This window comes from Pongo pygmaeus, chromosome 1, assembly GCF_028885625.2.
Source record: "Pongo pygmaeus isolate AG05252 chromosome 1, NHGRI_mPonPyg2-v2.0_pri, whole genome shotgun sequence".
In the NCBI taxonomy this organism is placed as follows: Eukaryota; Metazoa; Chordata; class Mammalia; order Primates; family Hominidae; genus Pongo; species Pongo pygmaeus.
Window position 1 is genome coordinate 177,232,721 of NC_072373.2, and position 14,367 is coordinate 177,247,087.

The following is a 14,367-nucleotide window of genomic DNA, read 5'->3' on the forward strand; positions in this document are numbered from 1 at the left end:
AAGTATCTAATTTAGAGATACGGGGGTATATAACAAAAGATTTAGGAGCTGAAAGTGAGAAGTGGGAAATAAGGAGATGATAAGGAATTTGCTCTTTTTCCTAACAAGCCTTATAGAACTGTCTGATTCTTTAAACTATATGCATGTATAACCTTGGTAAATATATAAACTAAATTAAAAGAAGTGCTGTAGGAACAGAGGTGGAAGCAACCAACTCTGAATGGAAGGGAAAAAGGACTGAGAAGGTTTCACAGAAAACCATCCTCCTTGGATCTTAAAAGAAGAATTTGCCAGACAAAAAAATGGTAGTGGGAACAGCATGGATAAAGGCACAGAAGAATGAAAGACTAAGGGTTCAGGGAGCAATGAGGAGTTTTAGCAGGAAGTATGTCAGGGTGGGTGGTGAGAGAAGAGGCTGGAGAGGACAGTTCTGTCTGACAGTGAAGGACCCAGAATGATACAGGACATAGGACTTAATCCTGCATCCTTTTCAGACAGGACCGTTGATTAGGTTCTGCCTCAATCCCATCTACAGAGAAGGCTGGCCATCGTTCTTGAGCATGGGCTCAAGTCAACACCTCAGTAGAGGAGGAACACACTCAGCCTTAACATTTACCTCAGGAAGGGAGGATGAGACATTACTTCATTTGCCGGTCTCACCAAAAATATCTCTGAGACCAAAACAGGAGAGAATATGCCTTACTTTTCATTATGGAGGGCTCTGGGAGAAATCATACCCACAGCCCAGCCTACCTACCCGAAATGTAGCTTGTATGTTTATTCTGTTTGTCCTGAGCAACAAGCTGCTTGTGCAGTTCTTTTCCAATCCCATTTTCAAAACTCTTGCAAAATTGTTCTGTTTTCCTAAAACATTCAAGAAAAGGCAAAATCAAACCATGGTAGGGAATACATGATTTTTAGGTTCATGGTGAGGAACTCATAATAGAGTTTTGGGTCCCCAACAGCACAGCCCTAAAACCTGGAATGAGATCAGAAAGTACCTCTAACCAGAACAGGAATCAATCTAAAATTGATAATCTACACTACCTTCTTAAAATGAATGATTAGGAAAATCAATCAACATCTCACAAAATAATCCATACCCTAGGAGGCAGTTTGGCATGGAGAAAAGGACATAAGCTCTGGAGTCAACATAAGTTAAGTCTGAATCCTAGCTCTGTCGCTTTTCAAACTGTGTGATCTTGGATAAGTTACTTGATCTGAGTCTCAGTTTCTTGATGTGTAAAATGGATAATAATACCACTTTACAAGACTAAAAATATTTATAAAGCTAAGGATTTAGAATATCCTAAAACATAATACTCAATAACTGGTAGCTATCACCATATCAAGAGAAACTTTAAATGACTAATAACAAATATTTGAAAACAGAGGCCTAGATTATGGATAATTCATCTGTTTCTCCATCGCTGTCCAGTGAAGAGTTCTGTGATTCCAACAACAATGCCAGTTACCTGTACAGAAAAATTTCCATTATGGAAAAAGAGCACTACACTAGGCTATGAGAGCTTAATGCAATCCACTTTTTGACAATATTTGATATTATTTTCCAATTCCATGCTGTATTTGCTTCCTAGGACTGTTATAACAAAACACCACAAACTGGGTGGCTTAAAACAACAGAAATTTATTCTCTCACAGTTCTGGAAGCTTTAAGGACAAAATCCAGGTGTCAGTAGGACTATATCTTCTCTGAAGACTGGGGAAGAATCTGTTGCATGGCTTTCTCTTAGATTCTGGTGTTGCCAGCAATCCCTGGCATGCCTTGGCTTGTTGACACATCACTCCAATCTCTGCCTGTGTCCTCACATGGCTGTCTCTGTGTCTTCTTACAAGGACACCAGTCATATTTAATTAAGAACCCACACTACTCCAGTAGGACCTCATCTTAACTAATTACATCTGCCACAACCCTAATTCCAAATAAGATCATATACTAAATTTCATGAAAAAGGGCATAAATTTTGGAGGCATGCTATCCAACTCAATAAACATGCTCACAACGCAGACTTCTGGTCTGCCGTATGGTCTCCTCAATGGACCTCCCTTCCAAGGGTACATGTTGTCTATAAATGACCAGGACCAGCGAGCCTCCCAGGTACACCTGCTAAGGGAAAGTACACATTTGGCATTCTGGCTTATAAACTATCTCCTATTGAGCCTGTTTAGAAGAACTCTCGGGGCTTGGTCAGTCCTTCATGAATGAAAATATATTTCCTGAACTTGTAGATGTACAACTAGGTTCTGGGTTCCTGGAGACCCAGCCAAGTCACAGACATTCCCTGAAGCTTGGTCCACCACTACTTGCCAGCCTGTCTTGAACCACCCCAACTATGCTCACCCAAGGTTCTCAGTGTTTACCTGAACTGGCCATCATCCAAGAGAGGCTTCTGTGCACTGAGGTATCTCCTAATGGTATCTTCAAGTTTGGGAATAGGCAGCCTGGGGAGAAAGCAGGGTCAGTGTAAGGCTGACAGTATGTGGAAGAGGTTAATTAGCTTTACAAGCTAATGAACTGATTACTAGATCATTAATTTCCTCCCCCAAAACCAATAATTGGAAGTGACTGACAAATCAGAATCAGTGGGTTTACTAATGCCAAGTATATCAATGGTAACTCTATTTTTAAGTAAAATGACAACTAAATCTTTAAGTAAAATAAGAATATCATTATTTTAAATAATAATAATAGATTCAAAATGGGGAAGCAGAAGCTGCCCCAAGCATTCCTGTTTTCTGGTCACAATGATAACACCTGTGCTAACACTGTATTGGCCCTGATTTAATTCTACCCTTAGTTTGAACAACTGCATTTTTCTCCCCTAGGATAAAATGAAAAGGGTCTATTTTCTAAATTGTCTTCTGCATTTTACAACAGATAGTTAGATAAGAGTGAAACACAGATCTGTTCACGGGCCAGCCATATATGGGCGCTACAGTCACTGAAAGGTAGGATTCGACCAGTAAGCCATGCCCAGACACCAGGAACGCCATTAGGAAGAACCAAATAGTCCCTGTGCTTAAATAACAGGAACAGCAATTTGCCTACTTATCATTCTGTCTACTAGTGATTTCCAAAGATGGCTATGGTGATGAAGTTACTGGCTTATTGTGAAATGAAAATACATGGACAGTAAAGTGAGGTGTATTTTCTCTTTCAATTCATTGGTTTTATTGAAGGAAATATCCCCTAATAGCAAAACAATCAGAGTTTGTTAGGTTGCCTCTACCAACTCAAAATTAACACTGATATGCAAAATACTGAAATGTATCAGTCATTTAGGAAAACTGAAACATGATACATAAAGCAGTTTAAAAGCCTAATATAAGATATACTGTGGTTTATCAGTTTATTTTTAATGCATGTTTATCCATAATATGACAAAAATAAATCAATTATTTACTGCCATTATGGACTTAGACTGCACTAAGTACCCATTTACAACACTTTAACACCATAGATCCCCTTACATTCACTGACTTACTCAGAAAAATTCCAAATACTATCTCAGCTACCTCATAATTCCAGTTGCCTACATATGTTTAAGATTTAGTTTTATTACAGTAGGAATATTCATGAAAGTTAACCTTCTTCCTTTTAAACAAAATTCTACATTAGAGACAATGGCAATTTGATTAAAAAAAGTCCTACTTAAAAATTTCTGGAGTGAAGCTGGGCACGGTGGTGCACACCTGTAATCCCAGCACTTTGGGAGGCCGAGGCAGGCAGATTGCTAGAGTCCAGGAGTTCAAGACCAGCCTGGGCAACATGGCGAAACCCTGTCTCTACAAAAGATACAAAAAATCAGCCAGGCATGATGGTGCATGCCTGTGGTCCCAGCTACCTGGGAGGCCATGGGCAGCTCACTTGAGGTCAGGAGATTGAGACCAGCCTGGCCAACATGGTGAAACTCCATCTCTACTAAAAATACAAAAATTAGCTGGGTGTGGTGGCGCATGCTTGTAATCCCAGCTACTTGGGAGGCTGAGGCGGGAGGATCCTTTGAACCCAGGAGGCAGAAGTTGCAGTGAGCCGAGATACGGCCACTGCACTCCAGTATGGGCAACAGAGCGAGACTCTGTCTCAAAAAAACCAAAATAAAACTGTGGCTCAATGAAGTTAACAGAATTGCCCAAAATTATAGCTAAAGACTTGCAGATGCAGAATCTGCAACTATATTCTACCAGACTTCAAAGTCATGGCTTTTCACCAAGTGTGACATCAATGAGTGAGTGTGAAAGATTATACATTTTACCAGTCTAGAATCTGAGCGAGAGAAGGAATCTCATCTCTCATCTAACTGCCAATTTACAAATAAGTTAATGGAGGTCTGGGGGAGGTTGGTTGCTTAAGGTTATGCATAGGTGATTAGTGGTACTATTTGAACTGGAGTTTGAATTGGTACCTCCAGATTCCTACAGACTGTGCTATGGATGGGGTTGGAATAAATGATCTTGAATATTCTTTCCAGCTTTCCAATTCTAAAGTGCAGAAAATCCCTCTGATCTTAAACTTGGGTGGGGCCCAGGCCTGCCTGAAAGTCAGTAACCATCTGACTCTGAATTTGGCAAGTGAAGACAGGTTCTGTCAGTCCTCACCTTTCACCCATATACTGGCTCAGCTCATACACACAGGCTGACAGGGTGGAAGCAGGTACCAGGCTTATTCCACAGGCACAAAGCCCCTTTTTCTTCCTCCCTCCTGCCACGTGTAGATAATCTCATTTTCATGTCTTAGATGTTTGCACAAAATGTAATTTCACAAGAATCACTTGATCCCCCTGAAAGGGTGAGGGTATGTAGTGACGACGTGGGGTTAAGTGGTCCCAGATGCAGAGAAAAACAAACACCCAGCAGCTCAGGTGAGGCCTGTGACAATGGGGAAGAAGCCTGGCCTCTAGCTCTTGGGGTGTGGGGAATCCCTGAGGGCAGTTTGGTGAGAAATAAGGTGAGAAGGGTCTTTGAGACAAATTTTGAACTTGGCTCTAGGAACTGAGTTACTCACTCAGTAAGTTAGAAGTTAGTTTAGGTTTGGTTTAGAGGGTGAAGAAAATTTCTAATATTGAAGAAGGAGACCTGGCAACTCAGACAAAAGCGGAGTTCAAAGGCTGGGAGAACTGGAAGCCGGATTTAAGAAAGTACTGGGGGAGGGAAAGGCAAGAGGATTTACTAGGGCTATTTTCAGAGGGGAAGTCGATTCTGGGTGAAGTGTTTCGAAGGCAGGGTAGCCTGTAGTGAGGAGGAGAAGAGAAATTTGGGTGGACCCTTGATCTGAGTATGATGAGTGTGGACGGGGTACTGAGGGTGGTGTCTAGAATTCTGTGAGGGTGAGCTGCACTTACAAGAGGTACTGTGGGTGAGGAAGGATATTTTAAGGGGAGGAACCTGTTGAGGAAGGCTTGGAGAGACTGAAAGGTTTCCGGGTGAACACTGGACTTAGGAGATTAAAGATTTAAAAACATGGGGGAGGGTCAGTTGAGGACAAGGGTGAACACTTGAGGGCTGTGCTTGTGGGGGCTCATGGGGGGTGAAAGAACAGAGTACTGGAGAAATGGGAGGTGGGGCTGAGGGTCCTGAGTGACAGGGGTGAAGGCGGTGCTGGGAGAAGTTAAGGAATGGTAACCATGATGTATTAGGAATCAGCCTACCCATATTCCGGGTAGGAATGTGAGGCAGTCATTAAAGTACTTCAGGAGACACCATAGTCGAGGGATTACAGCGGCGCTGGAAATATGCAGGTCTGGCATTTTTCAGGGAGAAGAGGACTCAGGATAGCTGGCTGGAAGTTAGGTTAAAGGAGAGGGAATCTGAGAAGCGTTCAAGATGGAGAATCTGAGATAGCATCGAGGGGTTCTGGAAGAGAATTTGAGGGTTCTGAGGTTCCTGTGCTAGGAGATTCTGAAAAGTCCTAAGACTTCCAGATTAGGGGATGTGGCAGCCTCCATGGTAGGGGCTTGGGGGCGGAAACGGGTTCACTAGAAGAGTCATGAATGACTGCAGTCAGGTTGGGGCCGATCCTGGGATGGCAGCGGGCGGCGGGGACCCGGAGGCCGGGCTCACCTGGGCAGGCTGTCCTGGTAGTGCATGGTGGGCACGATGCTGCGCTGCAGGTACTGGCCGGGCCCGGAGCCGGCGCTGAGGGGCCGACTGGGGGCTCCCGGACCAACCGCGGGGCCCCGAGGCCAGGCGCGCAGCAGCAGGCGGGGCATCATCGTCCCGGGAGCCTGCGGCGGCGAGAACGCGGCAAGTGGGGAGTTCTGGAATCTAAACACAAGGCTGCCGCCGCCGTTAGAGCCCAAGACACTGCGTCAGGACTCCGGGGACACCTCTCCGCCCGCAGGCCACTTCCGGCCCCTGTAAGGCCGTCGGCTCCGCCCCGGACTGGCTCCTTCCGGGCAGGGGCCGCCCACCGCCAGGCCCCGCCCACCACTAGGCCCCGCCCGGAAGGGGGCCCCAGCCTCCGCGCTGCTGGTCTCCCTTTCCTTCCCTAGGAGGCGGGAAACCGAGCGCCGCAGCAGCTCCTTCCCCTTTTTTGGAGCAAGACAGAAACTGGAGCTGGAAAAAAAAAGAGAAGCTAAGAAACGTGATTGGAATCTGATAACCGAAAATTTGATCCAGGCTCCATCCTTGCGAGACTGTGGACTAAATTTTAAACCTCTATTTCCTCACCTAAGAAGTAGATAGATCGTAGTGATTCAACGTACCTCCCAAAATTCTAGATGTGAGATAAAGATAACATGTTATGCACAGTGCATGGTGCTTAATAGGAAAGCAGTAAACAGTAACGGTTGTTACTGTTGTTAGTAATCCGTGCTGAAGATCATTGACATAAAAAGACCCTGAACACTGCACAGCTACTGCTGTGCCAGCTCACCTGAGTGGATGGATATTAGAAAGGATTTGTGCAGGAGCTGGAAACCTGGAGTTTCCCGCTGGCCACCACTTCAGTGCAGAAAGCCCCTTCCGAGCGGAATCCCCTCTGCTTGAACATCCGTTCTCGGCTTGAGCATTTCCAAAAACAGGAAGCTCACTGCTAAGAGGAAAGAAACCCTTGTCCTCCGGCTCTAGGAAGTCTTCCGTGTTCAGTCTGTTGGAAGAGGCTTCCTGTCACCACAGACCACCTCCAAGATTCCTTCCAACTCCTGACTCTAAGATTCCGCTACTTGAACATAGATCCATCATCCCTCATCCATCACAAAACAGCTGCAGAACAGCCCACCACGCCCCAATCCCTGATATTAGAAGTAGCTGAAGGATTAAGTAGGCTCTACTCCCATTTTACAGAAGAAGACAGGGAGTTACCAAAAGACACACAATTATGCTGCCTGGCTTGAGGCACAACAGAATTCCATTTTGGGAACAGAACTGCCCTTTAGCCCTGTTTGGGGCAGCCAAGTACATTCTGTCTGTTCCATAATTGGCTAAGCAGAGCCAGAAGCTGGAGCACACCAGATAGAGTACTGGATTGGGAGTCAGGAGACCGGACTTTTAGTTTCAGCTCTTTGTTATCTAGTTAGCTGACCTCGGATTGAACAGGAAGATCACTAACCAGCTCTGGCACTCATTCAGTGGTGATCACAAATGCTTAACCCATTTCCCGTTTAGAAAAAAACAGTGCAGCTTGCTGCCAGCACTTATTTCTTAGGGAAAATGAGAAATGGGTTAAGAACTAAGCATGAAATTCAGAAACACTGAATATCGAATCCTCCTCTCTTGAGGGGAGAAAAGGCCCAACTGGCCCAACTCCAAAACATCAGTGCCATTTGCCTGTAGTGTATAAGGCCAGAGGGAGAATATAAAACTCTTTCTGAAAAAGAGCAGTGTCTTCTAAATCCCGATCATTTTCAGAGCCTTGATACCTGAGGCAAATATCGAGATCTGTGTAGTGCTAAGGGGATCAGAGGACCAGGAAGAAATAGTTGGCCCAGGAGAAAAGCAGTGGCTCTATTCTAGAGACAGAGGGCCAAAAGATTGAGCCCATCCAATCTAACAGCCAAAAGAGGGACTTGAACACCTTTGGTGAGTGCATGGCCAATGGGAGCAACTCTAAGCCTTTAGGCTGGTGTCCAAGGCCTTCTGAATTCTGGCCCCCACCTACTTCTCCAGCTCCCATCATGTCACCCCAAAATACTCTATGCCAGAGTTGTCCAATCTTTTGGCTTCCCTGAGCCACACTGGAATAAGAATTGTCTTGGGCCACACATAAAATACACTAACACTAATGATAGCTAACAAGCAAAAAGTAAAAATATCTCATATTTTAAGAAAGTTTACTAATTTGTGTTGGCCTCATTCAAAGCCATCCTGAGCTGTGGGTTGGACAAGCTTGCTCTATGCTGTAGTAACACTGAACCACTTCTCATTCCCATCCTTTTCCTTACTCTGCGACTTATTTATTTATTTATTTTAGCTGTCTCTGCTGCCTGGAATGTTCTTTCCATGCATCTCTGCCTAGTAAATTCTTACTTGTCCTTCAAACCCTATTTCAAAACTCACAACCTCTTTGAAGTCTTCCTCAATCCTCATCCTTCTTCCTCACTGCAAGAATGAATCCCTCCCACTGTGATTTTACAGCACTTTTTACATTCATTTACAGTTATGTACTTGAAACACAACTGTATTAGGGCTTTTAAAATAATCAGCTATTTAATTACCAATTCATCTCTCACAGTAAATTTTGAGGTCTTTGGGCAGGGACCTTGTTTCCACTGTGTGTCCACTGTGTCTAGCACAGGCCTACTGTGGGGAGGTGCTTTGCTTCGTTTTCCTGGGGATGGCCCTGGGGTCTGGACCACATTAAGAATAACCATGAGCTGGTAGTCCAAAAAGACCATATATTGCTGTGTAAGGGTCAAGAAAGTTCCTCTACTTAGAGAAAGATCCTGAAGAATACATTGTTTCTATTGAACTAATCCCCAGAGTTCTGCTCTGTTTTGAATTAACTATGAAAAAGCAGTACATGATGGCCACGTTAAAGTAATATTCATCTTCAAAATCAAAGTTCTGAAAAACAATGAACTTTAACTGGCTAGCAGTAGAGTTCACATTTCAACAAAAAAGAGGCCCAGTTGGGTAAGTATGACCAAAGAGAACAAATATGACCACCCAAATATTAAAAGAAATGTCAGGAACTAGTACCTAGAGTTGGCCTGGCAGTCCCAAGTTCTCAGGTTCTATTGGAGCTTACCTGGACTAAACAGTGCTTGAAATGAGGAAATTCATAGGCAAGACCTTGAAAAGCCCTGCCTATTTAATGGGATTTGTTAAAATGAACTCTAACCCTTTTATAAATATTGAGTATGTGAGAAAGTATTTAAATGCAAAAAAGTGAAACCAGAGTATTAAAAAAATGCTCTCCCGGCCCCTTAAAGGAACTTTTAAAACATACCTGTAGACACGTTAGAGTTAGATATTGTAACTAAACCAATCAATGAAAAATTCATGGTATGTGGGAAAAAAAATATGTTCCTTTTAACTTTACAAGGAATCTGATGTTTCGTTTTTGAAGCATTGCTCAGAACTGCTGGAGAAAAAGAACCGATGGACAGAGCATGAAGAGCTTATTGCATGAGGGTCTACGGGGAGTGACAAATACAGCGTACTTTGGAAGGATCCAGAGGACCAAATTTATGCATCTCAAACATGGTCCTGGTCATCTGGGCTGGCAGGTTTCTGGGCTCCTGGTTCCAAGGACACAATGGAGAATGGGGGTTGGGGAGGAGGTAGAGACTTGACCCATAGCTAACATCTTCTGGGGAAGGGCCCTAGAGCAGGAAGGCCCTTGCCCCTCTCTGGCCCCTCTGGCAGTAGATTCCTGACTTCTGTTGCACTCCTGTATGCATTTAGCTCTTCTGAAGTGAGGAAGGCTAAGCTCAACTCCAGCACCCTCCAAATGTCACCATTTTCACTGTGGATTTTTCTTGTGGAGGTAGGCCTCACCCACCTAAAGCCCCAAGCCAGTAGCCAGGTAGAAAAAGGGAGGACAACTTTCAAGACTCTAAAATAACAGCCTGGTCCAGCCTCCTAGGTGTGATGGGATTATTGTAAAAGACAAGTTTCCAGTGGAAAGTGGAACTTTGCTTCCTCACTGGGTCCTTAGGTTCCAGTTTTCTTTATGCCCCTTTGCCAATTTCATTGAAGGAAAGAACTTTAATGGGGCTGTGTGTGTGCGTTCTGGGTTAGTGAAAATGTCACCAAATTCAGCAACATAGAAACCCCAGTCAAAAAAATTTAAGATTGTAGGAGAAATGGACAAATGATGACAAAAGGAGCTGAAATCAAGAGTTTGGTACTTTAGCTAGGCACGGTCGTAGCTACTTGGGAGGCTAAGGCAGGAGGATCGCTTGAGCCCAGGAGGATCCCTCAAATTTGAGGCTGCAGTGAGTGAGCTATGATCATGCTCCTCTAGCCTGGGTGACAGAGTGAGACCCCATCACACACACACACACACACACACACACACACACACACACACAAAATACAGGCAGGTGATATGGTTTGGATCATGGGGGCAGATTTCCCCCTTGCTGTTCTCTTGATAGTGAGTGAGTTCTCATGAGATCTGATTGTTTAAAGTATGTAGCACCTCCTCCTTCACTCTCTCTTCTTCCTCCCCCAGCCATGTGAGACATGTCTGCTTCCCCTTCATCTTCTGCCATGATTGTAAGTTTCCTGAGGCCTCCCCAGCCATGCTTCTTGTACAGCCTGTGGAACCATGAGTCAATTAAACCTCTTTTCTTTTCTTTTTTCCTTTCCTTTATTTTCTTTTCTTCTTTCTTTTTTTTTTTTTTTTTTTTGATATGGTCTCACTGTCTTGCCCAGGCTGGAGTGCAGTGGTGTGATCTTGGCTCACTGCAACCTCTGCCTCCCAGGTTCAAGTGATTCTCCTGCCTCAGCCTCCTGAGTAGCTGGGATTGCAGGCGCAGGCCACCACATCTGGCTAATTCTTGTATTTTTAGTAGAGACTGGGTTTCACCATGTTGGCCAGGCTGGTCTTGAACTCCTGACCTCAGGTGATCTGCCTACCTCATCCTCCCAAAGTGCTTTGATTACAGGCATGAGCCACCATGCCTGGCTCTATCTCTTTTCTTTGTAAATTACCCGGTCTCAGGTAGTTCTTTATAGCAATGTGAGAATGAGCTAATACAGGGGGACAAGATGATTATTCAGCCTCTTCACATATGAAAGGGGGTGAAAAAAGTCTGGCCTCCAGGGACCCTGGCTGCCTGACTAAGATGCCTCTTTCTCTACCCCTGGAAAGGATTCCTTGGAGGAGAAGGGAACCCAGCTGGGGATGAGGACCTGAGCTGAGGTATCTGCTCCTTTTTTTCCCCCTCCCCATTGATCCTCATGTCCCCTAGCCCATTTGGTCAGGGCGTAACCGATGATGGACTTGTTATTTATTTATTTATTAAGACAGAGTCTTGGTCTGTCACCCAGGCTGGAGTGCAGTGGTGTGATCTTGGCTCACTGCAACCTCTGCCACCCCGGTTCAAGTGATTCTCGTGCCTCAGCCTCCCGAATAGCTGGGACTACAGGTGTGTGCCACCAACCCAGCCAATTTTTTTTTGTATTTTTAGTAGAGACAGGATTTACCATGTTGGCCAGGCTGGTCTTGAACTCTTGAGCTCGGGTGATCCGCCTTCCTCGGCCTCCCAAAGTGCTGGGATTACTGGCGTGAGCCATTGTGCCCGGCCTGGACATGTTATTTAAAGCAGCAAGAACCTTTCCCCGGCAGTCTGTGGTGCCTTGGTTGAGTTTCTGGATGGTCCTGTTGGCATAGCAGGTGGCATTACAGTTAGGTGTCAACCTGTACTGAGTATGCAAGCCCAAAGCAATAGGCACCAATGGCAGGAAAGGCCCCACCTTCCAGGCCAGGCTGGCCAGCTCCCTTGTGGTGAGGATTCTGTGATCCATCTGGACGTAGGCTGAGATGAAGAAGGCTGTGTAATCAGCACCCTTTAGAGGCAGCTCAGGTCTGCAGAGCAAACAATATCTGTGTAATTCCTGACCTGTGGGTAGAAAGAACAGAAGAAGATGTTGGATCTCAGGGGACTTCCCTCAGGAACCAGCCCCAGACTTCCTTTCCAGGATGATTTCTCATTTCTCTCCTTCAGGACCCATTTCCTCTAGCCAGGCTGTCTTTTCACTCTCCCTGGAGTATCCCAAACTCTTTCTGGCTTCCAAAATTTGGGCATACTTTTCTCATCACCTGGAATACCTGTTCTGTCTCCTTCTTGCTTGTACAACTCTTATTTTCCTTTCAAGGCCTCCTTCTATCCGCCAATCCCCCGAACCCTCCCTGACTATTGTGGCTCCCTCAGGAACTTCTCCCTCCTGTCACCTCAGGGCACTTCCCATCAGTCCCCTTCATTTCCCACTCATCTGCATGGCAGTGCCTGAGACATCCTCACGTCACAGACTGCATCAGGCCTGAATTCCCGTGGCAGAAGCTCACTTTTTGTGTGTATATCTTGTTATCCCCACATGAGGGCGGCCGCTGGGGCTTCTCATACTTTCCCAGCGACGTACCCCCAGTGAGTGAGGAATGGGGAAATGTTCCTTTGGGAGGGTCAAGGGCATCGTCCATATGGCAGTGGTCCCCAACCTTTTTGGCACTAGGGACAATTTTTCCGTGGACAGGGTGTGGGGGGTGGGGGGTGGTTTCGGGATGAAACTGTTTTGCCTCAGGTCATCAGGCATTAGTTCAATGAATTGGAATCACCTGGCAGCTTGTTAGACCTGTAGGATCTCAGACATCATCCTAGACCTGCTGAAACAGAATCCACAGATCAACAAGATCCCCAGCTGTTTCTTAGGTACATTAGAGTCTGAGAAACACTGGTCTAGTCCATTGGACTGGTACCTGCCTCATCCTAGCAACTAGCATCTGTCACTTTGTAATTTATAATGCACATTTCAAATAGTAAAAAAAGGCAGCTAAAAATTCTTAACTGCCCACCCTGTGCTGTATCTATGTCATTTCATTTAATCCTCACCTTTCCCATAGAATGTGATCTGGGTTGAATGTTTGGGTCCCTCACACACACATCACTGAGACACAGGTTGACTTTTTTCACTGCCACATTCCCAAGTGCCCTCTCTTCACTGCCTTGTGTTGCTGTTGCTCACCAGCTTCTTCCTCAGCCTCGCCCATGCACCTCGGTTTTTTATTGTCAGGTAGGACAGGGGACTGTGGGTGGGGCTGTTGCCTAAGAGGATGTACTTCAGAGGAGCCTGGATTTCTGAGGCCTCACAACAGTCCATAAAGCATTGGAAATATAAAAATAGCCCTTCCTCAGCACCAAGAGGTATTTAGTCATTTCATCAGTGTAAAGTTTGTCTTCCTAGAGCTTGGATTGCTGGCTTGTGTTAAAAAGCAGAAAATGGAATCGTCCATGGGGAAGATTCTGGGCATGGAGGATCAGTGGGCCACACCAATGTTAGGGAACCACTGAATCAACTTCTAAAAGATGTCAGGGTCAGTCATATGGGGATAGGGATGCAACAGCTCAGATTCCAGACAACCACACCTAACAGGGTTCCAGAAACTCAACTGGAAACAGTTGGGTTGTAGCCCTGGTGGTCATACTCAGCTCTGGGATCCTGATGGAATGCCAACCATACTTCTCTATTAACTATGGTTGAGTTATGGCATCTTAGATAAGAATCCATTGGCATCTCTGGAAAGGAAGGGCAGTGGAGATGTGTGGGCGGCAAGCTACCCAGGTGCCGAGGCAAGAGACCAAGGGCACAAGCTGTTCCAGTGTAATAAAGAAAATATATACAATAAGAATAGTTATACTAGAAATAGATTATAGATATGATTATATATGAATATTATTAATCATTAGTTTGTAGCATTACTCTTTATTCCAATATTATAATAATCTTTGTTCTACAATTATAACCTAGGAAAAACCAGGCCATACAGAGATAGGAGCTGAAGGGACATGGTGAGAAGTGACCAGAAGACAAGTGTGAGCCCTCTATTATGCCCAGACAGGGCCACTAGAAGGCTCCTTGGTCTAGCGGTAGCGCCAGTGCCTGGAAAGGCACCCGTTACTTAGCAGACCGGGAAGGGCAGTCTCCCTTTCCCTGGGGAAGTTAGAGAAGACTCTGCTCCACCACCTCTAGTGGAAGGCCTGACATTAGCCAGGCCCGCCCACAGCCATCCAGAGGCCTAAACGTCTCCTTCTGATGCTGTGCTTCAGCGGTCACGGTCCTGGTCCACTTTCATGTTCTGCCCTGTACACTTGGCTCCACCTTCTAGGTAGAAGTAGCAGAAGTAGTGAAAGTATTAAAGTCTTTGATCTCTCCAAGAAATACATAGAAGAAATAATGACA

At 45.2% G+C, this 14,367-nt stretch overlaps 1 protein-coding gene across 6 annotated transcripts in view; it reads right to left on the reverse strand.

The window, feature by feature from the left end:
- CPT2 (carnitine palmitoyltransferase 2) overlaps positions 1-14,367 on the reverse strand; it is an 89,801-nt gene that overhangs the window by 11,038 nt on the left and 64,396 nt on the right. For 2 of the 6 annotated variants that reach the window (XM_063655788.1, XM_063655791.1), the window contains 6 exons: positions 11,887-12,032; positions 11,617-11,791; positions 6,896-7,054; positions 6,082-6,576; positions 2,383-2,463; positions 758-864 (listed from right to left, as the gene is read on the reverse strand). In XM_063655788.1, the coding sequence (XP_063511858.1) occupies positions 758-864; positions 2,383-2,463; positions 6,082-6,233 (340 nt within the window). In that variant the 5' untranslated portion in view covers positions 6,234-6,576; positions 6,896-7,054; positions 11,617-11,791; positions 11,887-12,032. Of the gene's footprint in view, positions 1-757; positions 865-2,382; positions 2,464-4,620; positions 4,735-6,081; positions 6,577-6,895; positions 7,109-11,616; positions 11,792-11,886; positions 13,794-14,367 lie in introns of those variants that run through there. The other 4 variants (XM_063655794.1, XM_063655798.1, XM_063655796.1 and 1 more) reach the window with 4 other exon arrangements.